Raw genomic sequence first — 23,685 nt, 5'->3', positions numbered from 1 at the left:
GTTCTGGATTACAAGACAAGGCCGTGCTGTCCTGCACTATGGCCGTGCCAAAAATCCTTCCTTTCGGGGGGGTGGGGGGGTGGGTGTTGTAAGAAGGGCCAGCACTGGTCCTGTAGTGTTGTGCATCTGGGGTGTATGGTTCAATGACTGTTTCTGCTTGCTTTAGAATGTTTCCACGTTTGTGAGAGGCAGACCTTCAGTGTGCAGTTTGTCTAATGCACACATACCCACAGAAAACATCTTTGAGTGCATTGCATATGAGTCTGTCATAAGCCTTTTCATGTGTATTATAAAATGGTTCTGGTTTATCTGTCAGCACTAAGTACAAGCCCCAAATGCAAAGCTGAAAGTTTCCAGGCCACTCAGTGCTTTGAAAAAAGCACAGCAGCTCAGATGTCTGGTAAGGGGGCCAAAGGAGGCGAAAGTTTCAGAGGAGCTTTTAAAAGTCCTTAGCACTCCTGTCTCTGGGCTTGTAAAAACAATGTGTCTCGTCAGTAGCTATGAATGGAGACAATGGTGTGGTGACTTCCATCTGCTCACATTGGTGATGCGTAACCAACTGCTTTGCACTGTTCCTTCAAAATGATGGCGCAAATTGACAGCCAGTTTATTAACCGTGGATGGTTTTGCTTGTCAGGAGAAAACAGGAGATGGATTTTGTGGGATGATGGAAGACATTCCTGTGGGCACGTGAAAGCAAGGAGGGCAGGTGCTCTGTGAATGCCACTGAATCTATGTATCACCTGAGAGAAGGAAAGAGAGTGGGTGGAAGATGGCTCTCGCCTCAACTTCTGTCAGCTGCAAAGGCTCATAGTTCGCAGGTCTGTTGAGGCTGAGGAGAGAAAAAAAAATCACAGGGAATCCACAGAAAAGAAAATACAGCCACAGATGCAGCCACAGTATTTTCCAGAGGGTTGAAACACTCAGATTCTTATATGGGAATCACTTTGGGGCTCTTGCTTTTCTCCCTTACAAGCCTCATTTCTTGGGGCTCCCTTTGCTTGTCCAACATCCACCTTCTCGCTGTACCTTCTCACGTATCTGTGCTAATGGTGCAAATGCCTCCCCCTGGGCTAATCTCACTCCCTCTGTTACTTCCCACAATCCTGATCCACCACAGGATCCAGCATAACCTTCTGTGCAGGTCAGCTCCCACCAGCCCCTGGGGTGCCTGGGAGGGAGGCACACAGGAGCTGTGCCCAGAGATTCTGTCCCAGGAAGGGAACCAGAAATCACAGAAGTCACTTTTTCTCCACACGCATCATTTTCCTGGGAGGGGGAAGAATCAATCTATCTGCAACCCTCTACACTGCAGGTTGCAACTTCTTCCTGTGCTAACCCTTTCTCCCGCAGTGGGAAAGATAATACCTGAGACTCCTCAATACAGAGGTACGTTTTACTGTGGGGAGCCTGCTAGAGGAAGTCTGGCAGAAGGATTTGCTTAGCTGAACTATGTTTAGAGCTATTAGTGGCCTGGCATAATGTTGCAAGCTCAGATTCATTCCCAGGGTGTTCTTTTTAAATGCAGTTTTGGCACTTTACTGCTTGGCTGCTGTCAGCATGCTCTGGGCATCCCAACTCGTTCAGCAGGTTGGGAAATGTAAAGATTTAGTGAAACAGGTCTGCCAAAACTGGCAACAATGGACAGACATGTCTAGACTCCCTTTGGGACCAGATTCACCATGCTCACGGACAGAAAGCTGCAGGCAGAGGCATAGGTATAGGTATGCCAAGCCTCCACGTACTCAAGCTCAGTACGTTAGTGTGTCTGCCGGCAAGCAGTGTGCAGGCTGTCACTGAGGCTACCCTGTGGACTTGTGGTGTATGAAAAAGGCATGGCTCACCATGTGTCCTGGTTTCAGCTGGGATAGAGTTAATTGTCTTCCTAGTAGCTGGTACAGTGCTATGTTTTTGAGCTAGATATGAGAAGAATGTTGATAACACTGGTGTTTTCAGTTGTTGCTAAGTAATGTTTAGTCTAAAGTCAAGGATTTTTCAGCTTCTCATGCCCAGCCATCGAGAAAGCTGGAGGGGCACAAGAAGTTGGGACAGGACACAGCCGGGGCAGCTGACCCAAACTGGCCAACAGGGTATTCTATACCATGTGATGTCACATCTAGTATATAAACTAGGGGGAGTGGGGGCGGGGGGATCGCCACTCGGGGACTAACGGGGCGTCGATCGGCGGGTGGTGAGGAATTGCACTGTGCATCATTTGTATATTCCAATCCTTTTATCACTACTGCTGTCACTTTATTAGTGTTATCATTATTGTTTTTTTCTATTCTATTAAACTGTTCTTATCTCAACCCACAAGTTTTACTACTTTTCCTGATTTTCTCCCCCATCTCACTGGGTGGGGGGGAGTGAGTGAGCAGCTGTGTGGTGCTTAGGTGCTGGCTGGGGTTAAACCACGACACCATGCTGTGCCTGCTCCCGACATCATGCTTTCAGGAGCATCCCTTGGGAATTTCACCACAGTGTGAAAACGAGCACGTGGACAAGGCTTTCTGTGATCACTGAAGGTCTCCTAAGAGCTGGACTAAGGTGGGAGTTTTGATCTCTTTCTCTAGGAGCCTAGTGGTTGAATTTGCCCAAACAATCCTCGGCTCATTTTGAAAAGTCGTAACACCTTGTATGTTAGATTTTAGTCTGCAAAAGATCATGATGTGGTTGCATTATCACCAGTTCAAGGGGCAAATTGGAATGAATCGTTTTGGGGTAGGCAGGGCTGCTTGGAAAGGCTAGATACCACTAACCTACTATACCATAACTTAGCTTGTGAACCGACTGATACCATTTCTTGGTTCCACGTTTTTTGTTTTGTTTGTTTTGTGTTTCCCCCCCTCCCAGGACCAGTATGAACTGTCTAATGGAAGAGGCAACCAAGATGGAGAAAATCAAATTCCAGCACATTGTCACTATCTATGGGGTCTGCAACAGCCCTTTGGGGATAGTGATGGAATATATGGCGAGAGGGTCCTTGGAGAAAATTCTTCCCACTCACAAAATGTCATGGCAGCTCAAATTCCGGGTTATCCATGAGATGGGCTTGGCTATGAATTTCCTGCATAGCATGACACCTCCTTTGCTGCACTTAGATCTAAAACCAGGGAACATTCTCCTAGATGGGAATATGCATGTCAAGGTATGACCTTAATTCTGTGTTTGTAGGGACAGGTTATTTCTCAAATATGAGAAACGTTATTTTTGCCAAATGAGTCCAGAATCCTAGTAAGTTAGGTTCTTCAGGAACACTCAATGAAAGATTGACTGGTGGGGCTTATAAGAAGCAGCTGGTAAACAAGGTACCTCCAGATCATACAGGCAATCTGTGCCAGAGCTGGGAACTGAAGGTGCCAACTTAGGAGGAAATGCTGATCTGCTGGACTCGCTGAAAAGCACTGACCGCAATTTTATCAGGATTTTACCAAGTTTCAGCTGCTAGGCACCTCCTCATATCCCTGATCATGAAGGATGGAGGTATCTCCCAGCTAATATAAGGAGGGGTGAGATTGTGAGCATTATGGGGGAGGCTCTCATTTTTTCTGCTTGCAGATCTCGGACTTCGGGCTGTCGAAATGGATGGAGCAGTCTAGCCGAATGCAATATATTGAAAGCTCTGCTTTGAGAGGCACTTTGAGCTACATCCCCCCAGAAATGTTTCTCCAGAACAGCAAGCCCCCAGGAATCAAATATGATGTGTACAGGTAAGGGCTGCCTTTCTGTTCAGAGGTCACACAGGGTTGCCACCTAGCTCTTACACAGAACAAGACTGGCACATTGCCTTGTTTTCTTTATATTCTGGCTCTCTGCCTTCCATAATGGCCTCGGTGGGGAACACACTGGGATTGACGTGTTACTCCAACCTCAGTGGTGGGGACTGAGGGGGAGTGGGATTAGCTGTGGATAATCACCTGTCTCTTACCAGATGCACCTCTGTGCAGCACTGATCGCATGGGAGCTGCAGACATAGAATTACTGCCTTAGGTTCCATCGTAGCCTGTTAGGTTGCTGGAAGTTGTTATAGAAAAGGAGTAAGATTAGAGCACAGAACAGACAGTGTCTGCTTTTTCATAGCAGTTGCTGCTTAGATTAATTTTTATTTTAAAGCAACTGTAATATTGCTTGTCTTCTTTGGTATTCAGCTTCATTTTGGTCAGTAACAAGTGGAGAAAAGTTTTCAACTTTATTTTTTTCCTTTTGGCCAAAGTGCTTTGCAGCCCACTTACAGAAGCTACATGTATACATTCTGGAAATTCATTAGTTCCTTACCCACTACACTACACAGTAACCCAAGACAAGAACCAAAGGAGGATTTGCATGGCCACATGAACTTGCAGTAGTCAGAGGCTATAAAACCCAATGTGAATAAAGTGAAAAATAAGCACTGAGAGCCTGACTTTTACAGGAAACGCTCCAAGTCCCTCATTCACTACACCAACCCTTTTGCTGAGGCATCAGAGATGTGCGTGATAATTCATAAGATCTTGTCCTTTTCCTGTGGGGGATGAAATTCTTCTATCCTGAAGAACATCTTTCCTAATTTTCCCGTTTCCCAAGAAGATGAAAGCAATAAGTGAATTTTATGTTCTTGTACATATGGGAGTGATTGCTCATGATCTCATTGCCTGCAGCTTTGGAATTGTCATTTGGGAGATACTTATGCAGAAGAAACCTTATGCAGGTAAATATGAACACTTCTTACATGCTCTGCACTTATTAAATGTTTATTAAAGTCACCTTCACAGAGATAAAGCCCAGTGCACATTGATTTTTTTCAGGAGCCAACATGATGGCCATTATAGTCAAGGTTGCAGCAGGAAAGAGGCCCTGCCTAGAACCCATCAGTGATGACTGGCCAGGGGAATGCCAGCAGATGGTTGACTTGATGAAGAGGTGTTGGGACCAAGACCCTAAGCAAAGACCAAGCTTTACAGGTGTAGTAGCTGATTGTGATATGGATTAGCCAAGGGTGAGCTGCAGGGATTAACAAGTGAGGGATAAGCTTGCATATAACTCTTTGCCAGTTAAATCACATGTTGCCTTGGAAATGCTTGGTACCCATTTGCTGTCAACACATCCTCTTTCTCCCTCTTTCCTTCGTCCCCATGTGGAGGATACAGGAAGACTTCCACAACCTTGGGTACTAACTGATTTCTGAACATCTGGGTAGTCTGCACAGCTAACAGTCTTTTTGCTCTGGTAGATATCCCTGTAGAAACAGACATGCTGCTGTCACTGATACAGAGCCTTGTAGTAGATCCAGAGAACGAGCGCCTTGTTAGGAAGATGTCCCACAAGCCTGCCATCTCTGGGAACCAGCAGGTGAGGAAGGCTTCCCAGTACCACTCAGGAAATTCCACTGAGTCCTTTCCCTGTTCTTACCAGTTCTTGAGAATGTGTTTCCTCCCTCATCACTGTTTATCATCAGGCAACAAGGGCACCTCAGCAACCTTTGCACTGTGTGTTTGCATAGGTTATACATCTGTAATTCATTTGTGGGGACAGGAAACTTGCAAATAAATTTAGAAAGCTGGCCAGTGTGCTAAATGACAGACAGTCCGAGAGGAAGACCCTTTTTTCTATCTGCTCAGATGAAGTGGGTTTATCATGTAGGCCTCAGTCATTAAAAGAAGCTCAGGCAGACACAGAATCACGGGGCTTCTGCTCATAGCACTGGTACATGCATTCAGGTGACCATTTTCCCACTCCATGGAACTGAAGACATTCCAGTTTAAACAACTCTCATGGAAGAAAAAAAGTTTAAAATCCCTGTGTTTCTCTAAGAAAAAAATCAGGTTTCAGGATAGTCATAATTTTAGCCCAGCTACTGGAGTGTAATTGTGCCTAGAAGTCAGCTTCATACAGGCAGAAGTAGCAGTTGAGAACTATTGCTATTTTGAGGTTTTGCCTAGTTGTGCAGTCAGCAAGAAATGAGATGCCTGAGTATAGAGGATTGAGGAGGTGGGGGTGTTTGGATTCACTATGCAACAGGGAAAATGACTAGCTGGGATGCTGCCATGGGCACGTGCTGCAGTAAGGAAGTAGAATATATGTATGTTTGGGAGCAAAGTAGTGAAGAGGAGGCAAGTCTCATTGATATCCAGAGATCATTTTCAGGCTCCCACATTCATGTTAGCATCATGATTTGCTCTGCTGAGTTTTGGACGCAATAACAAGATTGGGTAAAAACAACTCGAATGATAATACAAAATTCTAGAGCAGTAGCAAAGAACTATGTCCAAACCTTATAGAATGCAAATAAACAACTTTGTCTTACGGCTTTTTCTTTTCCCCTTCCTGAAAACGAGAGTGACAAAGAAGAGTTCACCTTCCCCAGAGACACCAGAAGTGGTGGTAAGTAGGGGACTTCCTTTATAATTCAAAAATAAAGCAGGGGAAACCTACAAAAAATAGACTATTTCTTTGCTCTCCGCTGATATGGATGTGGCACAATCCGGGAGTCGCTATAGTGTCAGCAATGACCTCAGGTCTTGTGAGTCTTCAACATTTGTTAAAAGAAAGGCTTCTTGCTACCTTTCCCCAGTGTAAGCCTACAGATCCCAGTAACTCACTCTCTAACTGGAGTTCTCCGTCAGCCGTTACATCTGCTGTAGCTATTCACGCACTACTGGCGGTACAGCTACCCTTTAGGACCAGTTAGTATCCTTTAGAATCTAGTAATGTAATCACCATTTGTGATTACCATTGGTATTACTCAGAAAACAGCCTGCTGGTGCACGCGGCTGGGGCCCCACCAGGTGCACCCCTGGCACGGGCCTCCCTTCTGAGATGGGCTGCGTGGGGTGACCCAGCACACACCATCCTCCCACGGGGATCGAGCATCTGTGCAGAGTGCTTTCAGTGCTCAAACCGTATGCTACCCTTCGGAAATAGCAAGATCCTCCTTCTTCCAGTGTACTTGATACAGTTGCCACCAGCACAAGGCGCTGGGCAAACACAAGCAAGAGTAGGAAAAGTGAATTGGCATCAGTAAGGAGATCAAGCCCAGTCTCACAGGACCCTAGCAAAGAAAGGCTCCACTGGTTAAAATGAGCTTTCATTACACACACGCAGAACAGGAAGGTGCTTGGTCTGCATTAACAGGAATTTCCACATTTACAATGTGTGCAGGTACTTGAAGTCCACACCACCTTTGTAAGAGGCACTGCAATAACACACAGGTCCAACAAGATGTAGGCCACATTTTCTGGATCGGCAACAAGTGCAGATGCTGCTCAAGCCCCTGAAAACAACAGAGAAGGCTCTACCGAAGAACTCCCCGCAAGCGTTGGTTTATCTCCCTCCGAAAGAGCAGCTGCATCCCTGCCACCTCCTGGCAGCTCAGTGCCTTGTCACAGGACTGGAAGGTCAGGCGGTAGCAGAGGCTCTTCCGTCTGGTCTTGGACTGCTGGAAACTATCGATTAACTGGATGGAGACGACCATTTCACCTGACACCTGCCTAGCAACTGTGTGAAAAGCAACTTCATCAAATTGTTCCCCATCAGGAACCCAAAAGCTGACATCATGCACATAGGAAGGTGGAAAAAGAGAAAACACTTCAAAAGCCATATGTCAGTCACCCATAGCCTGTACATTGACACCCCTGGACAGTCTCTGTGTTGAAAGAGTGAACATCACTCAAGACAAACCTGGCTCTTGCCACCACAGCCAATCATGTGTCAGCAGTTGTGCTGCTCTCTCCTTGGCTGATGAGATGTCCCACCCCATCCACTGCAGAGCTGGAAGGAAAACCAGACAGTAAGGAGAATTCTGCTAGGACAGTCAAAAGTTTTAGTGTGACAGCAAAACATCTGTAAAGTGGTAGAAAGCCATATCACAGCAGTCAGCATAGCTCTCTATCTGGTTTATTCACCCCCCAAAAAGGGGTCAAAATGTTGCTGCTGACCAACCTCTGGGGTGCTTGCTGACCACCCCTACCCCAATGACTGTGAACTCCCTCACCCTGAGATGCTTGTGTGTTCCCCCCCACTCAAGATGAATGCTGAACAGCCCTTCCCTGAGATGCTTGATTACTGGCCCCAAAAAGGCTGTTGCCAGTCCCCTTGAAGACAGCTCCCAACCTGTCCCCAAAAATAGTTGCCAACTCCCATTGCCAATGCGATTGCTGACACCTTGCTGTAAGGCAGCTGCTGACCCCCCCCTTTCCCCCCAGTCATGGCCTCCATCGTGTCAGCTGTAGTGTCCAGGATGCGGCACCCCACTCTACCTGTGGCTGTACCTGGGCAATGTGCCAGAGTTCTTCAGAACCACAAAGCTCTTGTATTTGTCTTTCTAAGAAGCTGCTATACTTCAAATGTAACTGCATTTCAGGTGCATTTTAGTGCAAAATGCAGTACGGCTTTTTATGTTGTTATTCCTTTTGCTGTATTTTGTACAGAACCTGCCATGTGAGTCTCAGAGACCCATTTACAAACTTATTTCAGGAAAGAGAACAGTCCTTTGGTTAAAGAGCAGGGTCAAGGCACAGGAGAGCTGAACTCCTTCCTGGCTATATCAGGGTATTAATGCATCCATGCTTTTAGTTGCTTTATGCCTTGACTCCCCAGCTGTAAAAAGGGTTTAATGACACTCGTCTGGGTCTTGTGCATACATGTCTTTCAAGACTTAGCACAGGGACTATCTCTGTAGTCAATGTCAAATACAATGTGGTGCTGGTTTCCTCAGTGCTACTGCAATACAAATAATAATTAGTATTTCTGAAGGGTAATTGTCATTGAGTCTTGACCTGGAATTTTTAGCTGCATATGCGATCTGAAGAAATTCTTGGAGGAAGACTGATCGAGGTGGAAGTGCAATCTACTTCTCCATTGCATTTGACACAAGGTGCTCTGACAGTGGCCCCCTTCCTGCCTGCATTCTGGCAACAACTGTAAAGAAACTGGACCTAGAAGTTGAATGTGGCGAGTTCTTTTTATGTGCTCTCAAATTCAGCCTTACAGACAATGCTTTTGCATTCTTAACTTTCTCCCACTATGTGGGTTTTACCAACAGGCAGTTAGTGGAAACTTGCTTCCATTGAAAGTGAGGAAACAGTAACATGAGTAAAGCAAAAGGATAAAGGGACTCGGTTCCTTAGACAGCTGAGTGGCTGGATCTCTGGAGCTCTTGGGTCCTGTCCATATTCCCAATCAACAGACTTGGGTTTCATCATTTTTCCTAACAATCTATTCTCCTTGATGGCATGGCTCTAGTCTACAGTGCTTTATTTTACGTGGCTCTTCTGCATGCCGATTTACTGTCTGCTTTCCCATTTCTGTGATCAGACTGTGTGCTGGTGCTTGCACATACTGCATTTTAAGCTCTGCTCTCCCTTATAGCTGGACCACTACTACAGTTCTTCCTCTATTCTGCAGTTTGTGGACTTGCTCATGCAGAAGGAAAGAAAGGAAGGAGAGACATGCTTAAAGCAGAGATTGGATATCTTGCTCTCTGGGTCAGCAGCAGCTCTACAAAAGCAATACCATGTGCAAAGTAAAATCAGTTGGTTTTCTGATCATTTTAGCAGTGCTGTGGGATGTGCAGGACCAGTCAGCTGCTCATGGTTCACAGGCCATGGATTTCTCCAAGTTGTGGATAGCGTATGTTTTTGGTTTTCTGTCTATGATGCAGCCAAAGGCTTACAAAAGCACTGCCCAAGACAGCAAAGCCAGTAAGGGATCCCAGCAGAATGGGTACCAGCATGGCAGAATCAGGACCTGGAAAGAAAGAAAGAAGTAATCAAGCAGTGAACAGCATTAAGAGAGGGAGGGAGAAGAAAGAAGGTTAAACTCCCATTCATCTTTATAGCATGCCAAGCAAGTACAGCTAAGTTTCTTTCCATAGAGTAGTCTGAACGGGTAGTGCCTTTCAAACACACTACCTTCTTTGCCATAAGATCCCAGCAGCAAATATTCTCTGCATAAAGAAGTAAAGATACAAGAAGTTAGCTGACCCTCAGGGATGGTGCTAGTGGATTTAAGAAGTCTCTCATGCTCATGATGTACCAGGTTCAGCATCACTCCTTTCTAATAGCTGGACAACATCTAATTAACATTAATCAGCTGCTGTATTTCATCTATGAACAGAAAGAAAAAAGAAAACGCTCCTGATTCATGACCAACCTCATTCTGCACCTAATTTTCCTAAGTTAGATTTTTGTCCAATTATCTGTGGATGGTGTTTCCTTGCTGTACCAAATAACTACCTCTAAATATGGGGACTCTTCCCTAAGCTCAGTATAAAATATGACTGCATTGCTCTTTCATTCTAAAAGCTGCAAAGTTAACAGAAAAAAATATTTAAAAGAAGGTCCCTATATATTGACTCCTCCCATCTCATCTCACCTAAACCCCAGCCACTTGAAGGAAAGCATTCGTGAATATCTCTCACTATTATTTTAATGACATTCCTCATCCTCAGTCAATATGTTTCACCAAAATACTAGAACATGCAGGAAAATTCTTTTCAGCTGGAGGACATTCTGCCTTATTTTAATCCCCTCTCCTCCTTCTAAAGCTTCAGTTCCTGCAGAGGATGCATTTGGCTTTGTGCCCTGTCTGAAAGTCTATCAGATCTCATGCTGATTAACCATCATGTTTGGGATTTAAGAAGGCCAAAACAAAGGTGAAGAGTTGTTGGGATATAATCTAGTCACACCAGATGGCTGTCAAGAAAGTTGTTAAAAGTGTACTGTTTTTCTTACAGTGGGAAAAGTTGAACAGAAACTTCTGCAAGAGAGAGACAGGGAGAGAGAAGAAAAAACAGGAGACCCACCTTCCACAGGTTTATATAGAAACCTGTTCTTCATTCTCAAAACTGGACCAAACGAGATCAGGTTGCGCAGGTTTTCATAGCTGTTCCTGTCACTTGGCTGGAGAAGTGGCTCCATACTTTCAAAGCAGTCCTGGGAAAGATGTATGAAAATAATTTAAAAGCATGCAGAACAGAATCTCCTGCACTAGTGACCGTGCACAGTCCACAGCAACAACAGCGCTGATTGGAGCAGGTGTCCTTAGATTCAGTCTTTGTCCAGCTCTGCTGTCATTCCAAAAAGTGAGTTGCCTAATCCTTGAACCAGTCCGTATGTAAATCTCTATTGCCTAATTCCTGTTTCCTAGGGATTAGCAACTATTGTTACCATTTAATATCATTAAGTCGTCTTCCAGACTTTTAACAAAGGGATTGACCAGATATGGGGTCAGCCTGATGTGGTGCCTTTGTTACAGGGAGCAGCCAAGTTCTTTCCCAGAGAGTCCAGCTCTCTTTTTAGGCCCAATGGTTGTGTCTGCAGCGTCTAACAGGAAGTACTGTTAGAGCAAGCAGGGCCATACGCAAGATGCAGACATTCATCCTTCACATGCCCATGCAACTGATTTTCTAATTCCTGCCAAAGCTTCTTAAAAGCAGACTCAGCCTGACTGGCTGAATTTTCAGAGCTTTTCTAGCTCCACCATGCAGCTCAACCACTCTAACTTTCATGAATCTCATGGATCTTCTACATCCCTCTCAAACACTTATTTGCACTACTTCTGTAGTACTGTGCCTTTTAAATGCACAGCATGGCCTATGGCTAAGTATGACACACTGCCAAGTGTTTCACAGAAGCCTTATCCCTGAGCCCTCCAAGCTTGTGGAAGCCTGAAAACTTCCATATCCCAGACCCAGGACAATCCAATATAGACACAGATTTGAGCCTTTTCACGTAATTCTACAATGCAGAACTATATCGCTCTGCTGAGCCTTTTCCTTGCGATTCTCCTATAAGGTTGCTTCTTGCTTATTTGTTGATATGATGCTTATGCTGATTACATGTAAAGTGAAAATAAAGCACTGTGAGCTCATCTTAATTGAGAGTAGAAATTCAGCCAGGGCTTTAGGAGACACAGAGTATGCAGGACGTTAAGAAAGAACTGTATGAGCTGGAATAAGGTGGAGCTCTATAACGTACCACCAAGATTCTTTACTGAATTGACTGTACTTGCTGGAAGCACCAGATCTTTCAAAAAATGCCTTAAACCAGTGAGAACAGACCTGTCTCACGTACCTGTTCACATCCTGTTTTGCCATGCAGACAGACATTAAGCTGACAGTGCAAATAGGCCACTGAGTGATTCAGCATCTGGAACGGCTGGATGGTGAAACTAGCAGCTCTGGACTTACTGCTGTGTAGTAACTGGATGTGTCTGCATTCAAATGGCAACCTGGCAAGGACAAATAGCAAACAGTTTCAAATTCCAGCTCTCCCTGACTAAAGGCAGGGAAGAGGGGGATCTGCTGACACAGGTCTGCACAAATTCTAAGCCAGGTACCTGCATCTACAGAGTCAGAGTTAAACAAAAATCCACAAAATGTCAGCATCTCAGGCTGTACCTGTCCCTGCTGTGGAGCCCACAGTCCTAGAGCAGCAGAATTGTTTCTTGGAGATTGATTTTGCTACAACCATTAAAACGGCTGCTGTAGTGTGATAATCATTCCCTGACCTAGACAAATTCAGAAGCACTGCAGAGGTGATCTCCTGCTATAGCCAATAAGGGCAAACCAGAAAGCTCTTTTCCTGATGATGATAATGCGTAGTGCTGCTAACGCACATTTCATGCCCCAGTGGTTTTACAAACATCAACTAATGAAACCTCCGATTTCCCTGGGCTCAACCCAGACAGGTTAGTCAAGAAGAGCCATGAAATACTGATGGTGGGGAAATGGAGGCCTGTGGAGATGCCTGGCTCCCATCCTTGGGCTGCTCTGCTCCTAGGCTGTGCTGTCCCATAGCAGGAAGTGCAGGAGGATGCTGTAAGCTTGACATCTGTGATAGTACGACATGGAGAAGTGGGATAGCTTACTTACATAAATCAAAGGGTGAAGGGGGATTTTTTGTTTTTCCCCCTGAGAATTCTTTGTCTTATCAAGCCCTTGGTATTACTTACAAGACAGCTAAGGGAGCAGAGCAATCTCAGACTCTTTCCCACTGCTTTGAGCTTATTCTGAACTTCAGAGATCAGACTGCAGCCACAGGCTACAAGAGAGGGTCCTCTAAAGATCAGCCCATTCCCAGCCCAGGCCCAAAGAGCAGCGTGAAGCTATGCCCACCCCTGCAGCTCCGTGTCTGACCTGCGGAACAGGCAGCACATGGCACCTGGTCCCCCCGGGCTGGCGGCAGGCGTCACGCAGCATGACTGGATCTGGAGCATGGGCTGGCTGCTGTTAGTCTGCACAGCGATTAAAGCCAGGAAAGTCTCTTCGGAAGGAGCCAACCCTTCAACCTCACGGCCTGCTTCTGCAACGGGACGCAAGCTCATCTGCACGGTGTAGTTACCAGAGCCACAGACATCATCACTCACAACTGCAAGGCTTTTAGGGAAAGAAGGAAAAAAAGCTGAGGCTCAGCTAGGCTCCACAGCCTGTTAGGAATACAAGAGCATTAGGGTGAGTTTCCTCAGTGAAACCAAACAGGAGGTTGGAACAAATGAACAACATGTAGACTCTAGCATGGCAGAGCCTCCCGTGATCAGAACCACCTCCTCCCTTTCTGCACAGTCAAATAATTTGAACTGAGGGGAACTTGGAAGTGTTTCTACCTTCTTTGCTAGTGCATTTGATCCCTTGAGCAATATCACATGTTCCCACTTGTAAAACTGCATGTAGATTGTTTTTAGCAGGAGAGGCAGACAGCCGAAGGCTATTGTGAGAAAGAAAACTAGGTCTGAAGGACAGTATTAACATCAGAAATGTGAAAAGACCCTCCTTTTTTTAATGTGATGTCATTGCTGAACAAAGTGGTTTTAAGTGTTTTAAAAACCACAATAGAGCATACCCACGTTACTGAGCCCATGGAGCAGTTTGGATGTTACCTCCCCCCCCCCCTTAAATCATGCAGCAGAAATATGCAACAGCAACTACAATGAGATAATTACCCATTCAGAATGGTGGCATCTGATTGCAAAACCTTCCTCTGATGTGATTCACTCAGCAGTGCACTGGGCTCTGAATCCAGCAGTGTTAGAACAGTTACTAAGCCTTCATCTGCTTCTTCTGTTACTTCATTTGTTCTAACCATTTCCTCTGCCTCTGTATTCAATAACAGCCTCTCAGATTGTCCAGTGTTTGCAACACCCAGCAAGGAATTCACCTGTGGTGTAAGCGCTACCAGACTCCGAGAAGAATGTGAGGGGCGTTCTGGGGTTGGAAGGAACTGGATTAGATCTCTTGCTAGAAGCATCTCAGTGTCATTGACAGCTACTTTGTTGAAGACAGCTGAATGATTAGTAATCTTATTTACAAACCTATTAGCAGAGACAGAAAATGCTTTTGTTGTAGATGGCCCAGTGGCATACATAACAGTGTCAGGGCTGGAATGACCAGTCTCATGTTCAATGTTATCTTCCAGTGATACCTTCTCCAAAGGGCGTCTTGCTGATGCTTGATGTAATGAAGATATGTGTGCCTGATTGGGCAGCTGGCTAGTGGTGGCTGCATCTCCTTTCACTAACATGTCCTCACTCTTCCCCATTGATGTAGAGACCACAGTTGATTTGTTCACTCTGGCAATTGTAGGCAGCACCATGTTTGGATCAGATGGGATAGTTGGTGTTGGCAGGTAAAACACTTTCTTGTTTGTAAGCGGAGTAGAGATATAATCATTCTTAGCTGCAGAGAGAGAAGTCATTGCTAGTGGAGACTGTGATTTGGTCTGTGTCAATTTAGGCTGTCTTTCAAGAGCAATAATAGATCCTGCAGACACAGATGGTTGTACCGGAGTTGAAATCACCTTATTCCCAAGAACTGCTGGGGGTGGTTGCTGTGTTCTTGTGTTAAACATGGCTGACAGAGACATGCTTGTTCCCAGGAATTTAGCAGTTTCTATTTTTCTAGTACTTGTGCTGATTTCAGTTGGCTTTGTATTTTCTCCCATGTTGGCCTGTGAGAACAGTTTAGTAGGGCCTCGATGGATGTGGTCATGTTTCATGGCTGATAGCAGGGGAACACGTGTGGACACAGGCAAAGATGGGCTTGCAGGAGAGTTGGTATACATCCTTGGATGGGTAATTGTAGCCAGAAGTTTCCCAGAAACTGTTGTTTTTATTTGGACCTTTGTTGAAAATTGAGTATGCACTGGTGCTATTGTTGGGGTGTCTGTTATTTTAAAGGTCTTGGGCACAATGGGAGTAAATTCCAAATGTTTAGTAAGATCAGATTTTATAGAAGTGGTGTGGGTTTGTGCTGCTTTAGCACTCACAATAACTCCCCCTGAACAGGCCACACTGCCCACTTCTGAATCTTTGTGATCATTTCCAGCTGGAAGCACTGATAAAGCTGATGACATGCTGGGTACAATCTGAACTCGTGATGGCAGCCTTTGAAGTGACTCAGTACTTAGGAGACTTTGTGATATGGACTGCAAAGGCATGACGCTTGTGAACATCTTTAACGGGTATTTTATGGTTCTAGCTGACTGCAAGGTCAAACACTCTGTGCATTGTGCATGGACAGAGGAAGGTGCGGTCGCTAAACCTTGGTGATGGCCAGTAGTTTGCAGCATTAGTTTCTTACTGTGCTGAACCTCATCTACAGTCCCTGTGGTAGTAAACGGAGGTTGGGAAGGCATTTGAAAATCAGGGAGTCCCTTTGCTGACAGTAAAGGAATTATGGAAGAATAATGTGGCTCTTCAGCGGTGAAAAATACTTCAGGGGAAGTATGGGGCCTATGCTGTGCAGATACCACTAATGGCGGCGCAGTGGAGGTGAAGGGCTCTGCTAACATACTGTTAAGTAAAAGCAAATCAGTCCCCTTGGCCTCTTGGGAACTGGGAGCAGGTATCTGCACCTCTTCAGGCAGCCCATGCAGATGGATGGCCTGCACTGTAGGGCTAATCCTCATCCATGGGTCCAGCAAATGATTTGATGCCGAGGTAACAGCTTGAAACAAACTAGTGATGACTGTATAATTAGGATAAGTTAGCACTGGCTGAGAAGTTACTTTTGTTTTCTCTGCTTGTTGGTTAGACGCAGTGGAGATAGTAGTTTCAGGCCTCAAAGACTTACCAGTGGGATAAGAGGAACTAGTTTTCACTGGGAGAGCATGGCTGCTTTCAGGCATACCCAAATTCAGATTTTGCTTGTTTGTGAACATGAAGGCAGTTTTGTGGTCATCTTGACCCTCAGGAGAGGGTGCCATCTCTAAATCTGGTCTGTCAGTGGGCAAAAGGATAAACACAGGCTTAACCAGAATTAAGCTAGAAGGACTCAGATGTTGTAAGTTTGCAAGGTCCAGCACTGAAGAATTTGCTGCTGCCAGGATTTGCTGAATGGAAACCAGACCCTCAAAGCTGATATTTTGGAATTTTGTAGGTAGAGGGGAATCTTGCATGGGCTGCAGGCATACCATGCCATTAGTACTTTTCAGCAGAAAGGACAAATATGGGGATGATGGTAGAATTGTAAGTTGATCACCTCTAAAAGCACTGAGGTTTTTGGTAGCTGCATCATGTGACATACCAAACTGCTGCACTAGTGCTTGTGCCAGGTATGCTGGGATCTCATCAGAAACACTGGGCACCACCAGTTCGGGATGTGCTGTTGTTGAGCTGGACTGGCTTCCCTGTGCATGGAATGAGGGCAGTTTTGAAGCAAAAGCTGCCAGGCTGCCAGCTTGCTGGATCTGGGAGGCTGAAGGGGCAAAGGTGTGAAGAGGAACTTTCTGGTCGCCATTGTCATGCAGTCCAGAGGGGGTGGGGACTGGGCTGGCTTGTAGAGTCAGTGGGGGAGAATCAGTTTTACCTATCTGTTGCAGAAGACTTTTCTTTCTCTTGGAGACTTCCACTGTGCTCATCTGCAGCATCATAGGGAAGGCTTCCTGAGGATGGGCAGAAATGCCTTGAACCTGAGGGCCAGAACCAGTAGACATGGATGAAGTTGGTATGTGAAGTCCTTTCTCAGCAGAGGTGGGGATGCCCATTAGCTGCAATCCAACATAAGCAGGAAAAGATGCACCTGGTGACTGAAGCCCTGCATGAACAGAATCAAAAGTGCTTACAGGTTGAAGGGCTGCATTCTCAAAGGTAGACCTACCTGGTAAGAGTGCACGTGTTACTCCTTTTAGCTCTTTAGTAGTTCGGGAAAGTTTTAATGTGGAAATCCACAACTGGCTTAATGAGGATGAATTAGCAGAAGTCTGTGGGCTCTCAGGGGATCTGGATTTTTCAGGTTTACTTGTCATTGCCCGGTGATCAGTATCTCTTTGCAAAACTAGAACTGCGATTTCTTGAGAGCTCCTGTTGGTTTGTGGGGAAACATGTTGTTTAGTACAGTTGAGAGTCTGGGACAAAGAGAGGGGCTGTTGTCTACCATTTGTGCTAATGGGCCCTTGAAATGGAGATGGAAGTAAGTCATCACGAGCTAGAGCTTCCAGATGCATCAATAATGAAGAAGAATGTATGTTGCCTTGTGGGAGTGCCTGAAGAGCAGGCAACTGGGTTGTGTGTCCAGAACCATTTATTACAGCTATTGTTGAATTTCTGGCTTTACTCCCTGTTGTTTCCTGCTTCAGAGATAAAATAGGGGAAAACTGAATAGCATTTGTCTGTGTCATTCTGGAATAGACTGCATCAAGGCCCCCTGAAGCTGGCTTTTCTGGGAATGCAGACGTTGTAAATTTAGCATCCATATTCTGAGTCTTCTTCAGGTATGCAGGTGTCACACCAGCTTTGCTGTTAGGCTGGACTTGCGGATTTGTGTCTTTTGGCCTTTTGCTAGTGGGAGGCATTCCTGTTGGTAACCAATCAAGCCTTGCACTTTCAAGAGCAATCTTAACTCTGGTGGGAAATGGAGATGCTGCTATTTCTTTTCTTGGAGGATGAAAATTTACCATTGAAGTCAGAAGAGACATTTTAGGACTTGGCACCTCCATCTGCATGATAACAGGAATGGAAGAAACAGCTGTAAACTCGGGAGAGTCTTGATATGTCCTTCCACTGAGAAAGGGCTGGGGTAGCCCAGAACTATTGCTGGTAGGGCTGAAACCAGCCTCAGTAATATTTTCTGGTTTTCCTTGCAGTGACCTGTCTGGTTGTTTGAGGTGTGTGGTAGCGTGTGATCCTTGTGTGAAGACAGGGACACTTATGCTACTCAAGAGCTTGCTAGCAAATATGTGTCCATCCTGGAATTTTAAAGCTGCTGCTTCTGTGTACAGTTGCTCAGGCACCTCCAAGTTTCTAACCAATTCCTTAGGTAGCACAGCTGTTCTTTTTACAGCTGTCTCTGTGTGGACAGGAATGAAGTCAGCTGTCGCTTCAGTGGTAGGATCAACTGCTGGACTCTGAAAATTAAAGGTCACCTCATCTGAGTTATCTTCTGTAATGGAAAACACTTCGCTGGGCACTGGGCTGCTCTCAGCTCTTGGCTGGGCTTCTCCAGGAAAGCTCAGGCCTAATACTTCACTGATGTGATGTTTGCTCCTGGAGGCACCTAGTGAACAGAAAACAAGCCCTTTGCCTGTTCAGTTGTACATGAACTTTTAATGGCTTGCAGCAGCACTTTGCAACAGGCTGAGCAGGAAGTGGAAAGTTAAGCAGCCACTGGCTCCATTGACAACCATACAGGAGGGAGGATGCACAGCTTTGGCACTGCCACTTATAGCCAGCTGCTATAAATCTGATCCTCTGCTGTTTATATTCAGTGTCATATGAAGGATGACACTTCATACTCCTGCCATACTGATGCAAAGCATTAAACAGCCAGAGAGGAACCCTTTATCTTAATTGTACAAGGATATAAATGACAGCAGAAGATGCAGGAGAATGAAACCCTCAGGTTGCCTGAGGACAGGCTGGTAGCTCTTTAATAGCAAAGCAAGATTAATATATACATGAATGAGCTCACTCACCTGGCTCTCCTTAACCACTCTTCCTCCCCCAATATCACAGTCCTATGATGAGTTTCCTGATTCATACTGGGTGACCAGGCAGGACAAAGCTGGCTTGTTTTGTTGAAGTGACACAGAACAGACAGAACATAGTAACTTCTCTGCTTTTAAGTTCTCAAATCAAAAGCAGACACTTTGTCACTTAAAGAGGCAGACCTACAGTTTAAAAGGCTATTGTTTTATCCACACAATTTACTTTTTTCTGTCTTCACATTCCCAAGTATACTTTCCAAACCATGGACTAAAATATTAATGTACTTTCCAAAAACTTCAAGGATTTTCCCTTAGGCAACTGCCAGCAAATACATGTATCTAAAGCTAAAAAGTGATAAAGCATTTAAGTGTTATGCATTTAAATTGTGGTTTTTGACAAGAGCAAAGCAGAGGTTTAGCCATTTCGCTCCAGATGAAATCTCTGGGCTGGCATCCAAGTGTAGTGCCTTAAGAGGGGATTCTGTGGTCATTTGGAAAACCAGTACTACTTTCCGTCAACAGTGAGCAGGGTAACCTGATATAAGGGAACCACAAAAGCTGATATATTGCTAAAAAATAAATGGAAGTTAATGGATGATGGAGACTGGTATGTTAAATCTATAAAATACTTTGAATTGTGTTTTTGTATAAACAAATGAAACTCCCGTTGTTTAGGCCCAAGTCAGCAAAGAAACACAAGCAATCTGTCTGTAAAGACAAGCACTTACTGAATCAAGGTCTTGTATAAAGAAACTGGTGTAAATATCCACAAATACACCTTGCAGGGGGACAGGGTAATTTAAAAAAAAAAAAAACATAATGAGCAAACAGAATCCACAAAACCAATAGAATTACTAATTGGGTGGAAAATTCTTTGGCACCACCCCCCCAAGTTTATCTTTACTGAAGAGAATGGTCTGCCTGAAGACACAAGACTGCTTTCATTAGCCAAGTTAATTTTATGTAGACTTGCAGGGTATGCTCACAGGCACACAGTAAGAGGTGGAAAGCAAAGACTGACTGGTTCCCTGCACTGAGTGACAGCAGCCCTATGAACTCGTTTGAGGCATGACAGCATTACAAACTCATCACTGATTTCATGCTCTCAGAAATATTTGGCAGGAAAACTGTTCCCAAAGAAAATGCACAACAATGTGTTACTGCATGGTGAAGAGGGGAGCCCATGCTTAATGTGATAAAAGTGTAACTGGAAAAGTGTATTCTGAACAAGGCTTCAGCAGACACGATTTTGATCCTCAGTTCTGCTATGGACCTACTCTGTGAAAAGTGACTCTGTTTTTCCTTTGCTTTCCCCCACCTGCAGGGGACAATATATTCTTTGGGGAATGGACTGTCTCTTAGCTTGGGTAAGTAGCACAGCTATGCCCTGATTTGGGGCCACTAGTACTTCCACAACAGAAACCACTTAAATCAAATCTTGAGATTTACAGCACAGCTGCACAGAGAGAAGTTGCTCCTTCATCTCATTGTTGTCACACACCTGAGACTGATAGTACAATATTTAGCATAGTTTTCCTGCTCACTGGTAATAGAGGAAAAGGCAGCAGAAAGACAGCAATTAAGATTAGAACAAAACATATCACTCACCAGATAAATCTGATAGTCCAGCTGCAATCAGAATAAAGATGGGGAATTTCTCCTGCATCTTGTCCAGTAACGATATATTCAGATAGGAAGCAGCTTGCCAAGGAGTCACTGCTGCCTCTTAGCAATAGGCATTTGCTGTGTTTGTTCTGGAAGGGCAGAAGATTGGGTTACTTTATATGAGCTTAGGCCAGACAGCAACCAATAGTCTGTTCCAAAAAAAAAAAAAAAAAAACCCCAACCAAAAACCACCAACCCTGCACCAGTTAGAATCAATTGATTTTTAACAAAAGAAGAGAGTGCAAGGCAAAGATGGAAAATGTGATTGTAAACATGAGAGGTTGCCTATGCAAGGCAGCTCTTTATCTCTGAAGAAAGAGTTAAAAAGCTACCTTGAGTACTGTGTGCATTTCTGGGCCCCACAATTTAAGAAGAATGTGAAAGTTCTTGAGTGCATCCAGAGGAGAGCAACAAAGCTGGTGAAAGGGCTGGGAGGAATATCCTGTGAGGAGCGGCTGAGGGCTTTGGGCTTGTCCAGTTTGGAGAAAAGGAGGCTGAGGGATGACCTCATTGCTCTCTACAGCTTCCTGAGGAGGGGATGTGGAGAGGGAGGTGCTGAGCTCTTCTCCCTTGGGATCCAGTGAGAGGACGTGTGGAAATGGTTCAAAGCTGCATCAGGGGAGGTTTGGACTGGACATTAGGAAGCGTTTCTTTACTGAGAGGGTGGTCAAACACTGGAACAGGCTTCACAGAGAGGTAATGGATACCCCAAGCCTGCCAGTGTTTGAGAGGCGTTTGGACAGTGCCTTAAATAACATGCTCTAACTTTTGTCCTGAAGTGGTCAGCAGTTTGACTAGATAGTTGCAAGTCCCTTCCAACTGAACAACTCTATAATTCTAATTCTACCCAAGAAGGGTCAGAAGGTTTTGCCAGTTTGTGCTGAGACAAATATACACAAGGATCAGTCTGGATCCCAGATGGAGACACTTCACTAAAGCAATCCATTTATGTAGGTGTTTGGCTCTGTGAGCCCAAGATGGACATTCTCTCCCCATGATCCTCCAGGTAGAGTTAGGCCACAGAGGAAGGTTGCTGGTGGTGCTGCTTCTGTCATTGCATCAAGCCTGCTGGATCCTTTCTTCCCTAGGCCTACAAGCCTTGACAAAGTGTGCTCTTAATTCAAGAGACACGGTGAAAAGCCAACCCACACTGAAGAGAAGATTACAGTACAGCGACTAACCCCATTTGGCTCAGAGCAGCCTGAACTAACATTTTGGTGAGACAGGAATGAAAATCATAGTGAAAGAACAAGCACAACAAATGCTTAACAAGTGCACCATTTAAACTTTCATAACAGCCAAAGAGACCAGAGGCTTCTTAGGCAAAGTCACAGTTATACCCCTTTTACCTTTAACTGTAAGGCCCTAGTATCCTTGCAAATACTCACCTGAAGATAGTAAGCAGTATACATCAGGGATCTTTCTAGTGCTAGGCACCTGCACACACACAAATAGCGAGCTAAACTCTTGGAGACAGGAAATTTAGAACAATGCTGGTTAAGGAGACAAGAAAGAACATTATTACATAGCCATGACTGTTGTGAGTGCAGTGGAAGTCATATGTAAAAAAATGAGCAAGAGTCAGATAAGTAGCATAATGACAGTTCAGAATAGCACTGCAAAAGACATTGAGGATGAGGCGATTGCTCTTGAGGGAAATAACAATAAACCATTATCCATCCTTCAGCAAACTGATAAAGTGTAGTCTAGTAGATAATCCAACAGATTAGGTGCTGACAGGTATCTTTTCCAGTCCTAGCCATGTCACTCACCTGAATGAGGTAACCAAGGTCAGGTCACTTCATCTTTTTCCCACTCTTAAGTTGTCTGGGAAAGAAGATTACCCCGACTGGCTTTTGTATAGCATCTGACACACAGGGCCCTAATTTCAGTCGGTGCCTCTACCCAAAACCAGCACACAGTAATTTGTCACATTAGCCAACACATTAAACGCTTCCAAGGAGGCTCCATTTCCAGAAGTTTCACATCTCCAAGTTGTGTTCTGCTTCTTCCACTGGTTGACAGTCTAACCATTGCCTGGTCTTCTCTTCACACAGTTGATAGTGAGGCCAAGTCTGTATTACTGTGTTACCCAGATTAGAACAGATAAGCTATTTTGCATCCTAGGTACTGTGATCAAAGTTTGCGATCTGCAATTCAGCCCATATCACATCATTGACAGACAGACACAGAAAGCAGCATGATACATCAGCATGGATACCAAACCTGGTACTGTTAAGCCTAACCAGCATGAAACTTCACATTTATAACTAAGGGAATAATTCTGCTAGAAACAGTAGTTAGTACACTCATAGTCTCTGCAGACTACTTATCCTTGAGAAGGCATGGGTCTTTTCCACAGACTGTTGTGAGTTATACTGCCTGAATACCAGTCAAGACATATTCCTGAACCTGGTGCAACTGTTTTACAACTATAAAGATGTTACAAAAGTGATCCAAAAACCCATGGCAACTCTGAGATAGGCTCTACTGGCAGGTTCTTTGTTTTTCAAATGGGACTATGGCATGTACAAGCTCAATACTCTTTCTGTAACCGCTTGATTGCTCAGTCCACTTCCCATTCCCAAATGGCAATAGTTCCTGCTGGTAACCTGGTGCGCTCATAAAAATTCTGCAATAGTAATTCTTTTTGAGGGGGGATGAATCAGTTCTCAAACACCTTTTCCAGAAGGAAGTAAGCAGTTCCCTGACCTGATCATCATCTTCTTCTGGGGACAACAGCAACTGGTATGTGGAAGGTTCCATTAAGCAAAAATCAGCTTGTCAGGCAAAACCAAGAAAGATCTTTAGTTTTTAAGATGATTTAGATTCTCCTGTAATTTTCTGGTGACACATTACACCTGCTGTTCCCCTCCAACGTCCTCCCTCTGTAAACACAAGATTCAATAACTTTTTTTTCCCTTAAGACAATGCTCGGTGTTTGTCAGGCTTACAGTGTAGTGCTTATTTGGACTTGAACCCTACACATGGTATTTGTTACACATTTGTCTAGGCAGGTTGTAACTTCATGGTAGGAGCTTAAAAAAAGATAGTGAGATTATCAATTGTATGCTTTTCACTGTGAGGGGAGAAAAAAATGGGTGCAAGAGAATTTCCTCCTTCT

The 23,685-nt window shown here is 44.7% G+C and overlaps 2 protein-coding genes across 3 annotated transcripts in view; one reads left to right on the top strand and one right to left on the bottom strand.

Annotated features, from left to right (window-relative positions):
• Positions 1–23,685, top strand: part of ZW10 (zw10 kinetochore protein) — a 563,481-nt gene that overhangs the window by 164,656 nt on the left and 375,140 nt on the right. The window lies entirely within an intron of this gene.
• LOC126038182 (uncharacterized) overlaps positions 6,986–23,685 on the bottom strand; it is a 178,771-nt gene continuing 162,071 nt past the window's right edge. Inside the window, exons 2-7 of one of the 2 annotated variants that reach the window (XM_049799543.1) lie at positions 20,505–20,650; positions 13,918–18,487; positions 13,115–13,354; positions 12,051–12,207; positions 10,781–10,910; positions 6,986–9,723 (exon numbers count right to left, since the gene is read on the bottom strand). In XM_049799543.1, coding sequence (XP_049655500.1) covers positions 9,572–9,723; positions 10,781–10,910; positions 12,051–12,207; positions 13,115–13,354; positions 13,918–18,487; positions 20,505–20,562 — 5,307 coding nt within the window. In that variant the 5' untranslated portion in view covers positions 20,563–20,650 and the 3' untranslated portion in view covers positions 6,986–9,571. The remainder of the gene's footprint in view (positions 9,724–10,780; positions 10,911–12,050; positions 12,208–13,114; positions 13,355–13,917; positions 18,488–20,504; positions 20,651–23,685) is intronic. The other variant, XM_049799544.1, reaches the window with a different exon arrangement.

The sequence above is a fragment of the Accipiter gentilis genome, chromosome 5 (assembly GCF_929443795.1).
Source record: "Accipiter gentilis chromosome 5, bAccGen1.1, whole genome shotgun sequence".
Lineage (NCBI taxonomy): Eukaryota > Metazoa > Chordata > Aves > Accipitriformes > Accipitridae > Astur > Astur gentilis.
Note: the sequence above shows the minus strand (reverse complement) of the source record. Positions and strands in the feature narration are given on the sequence as shown.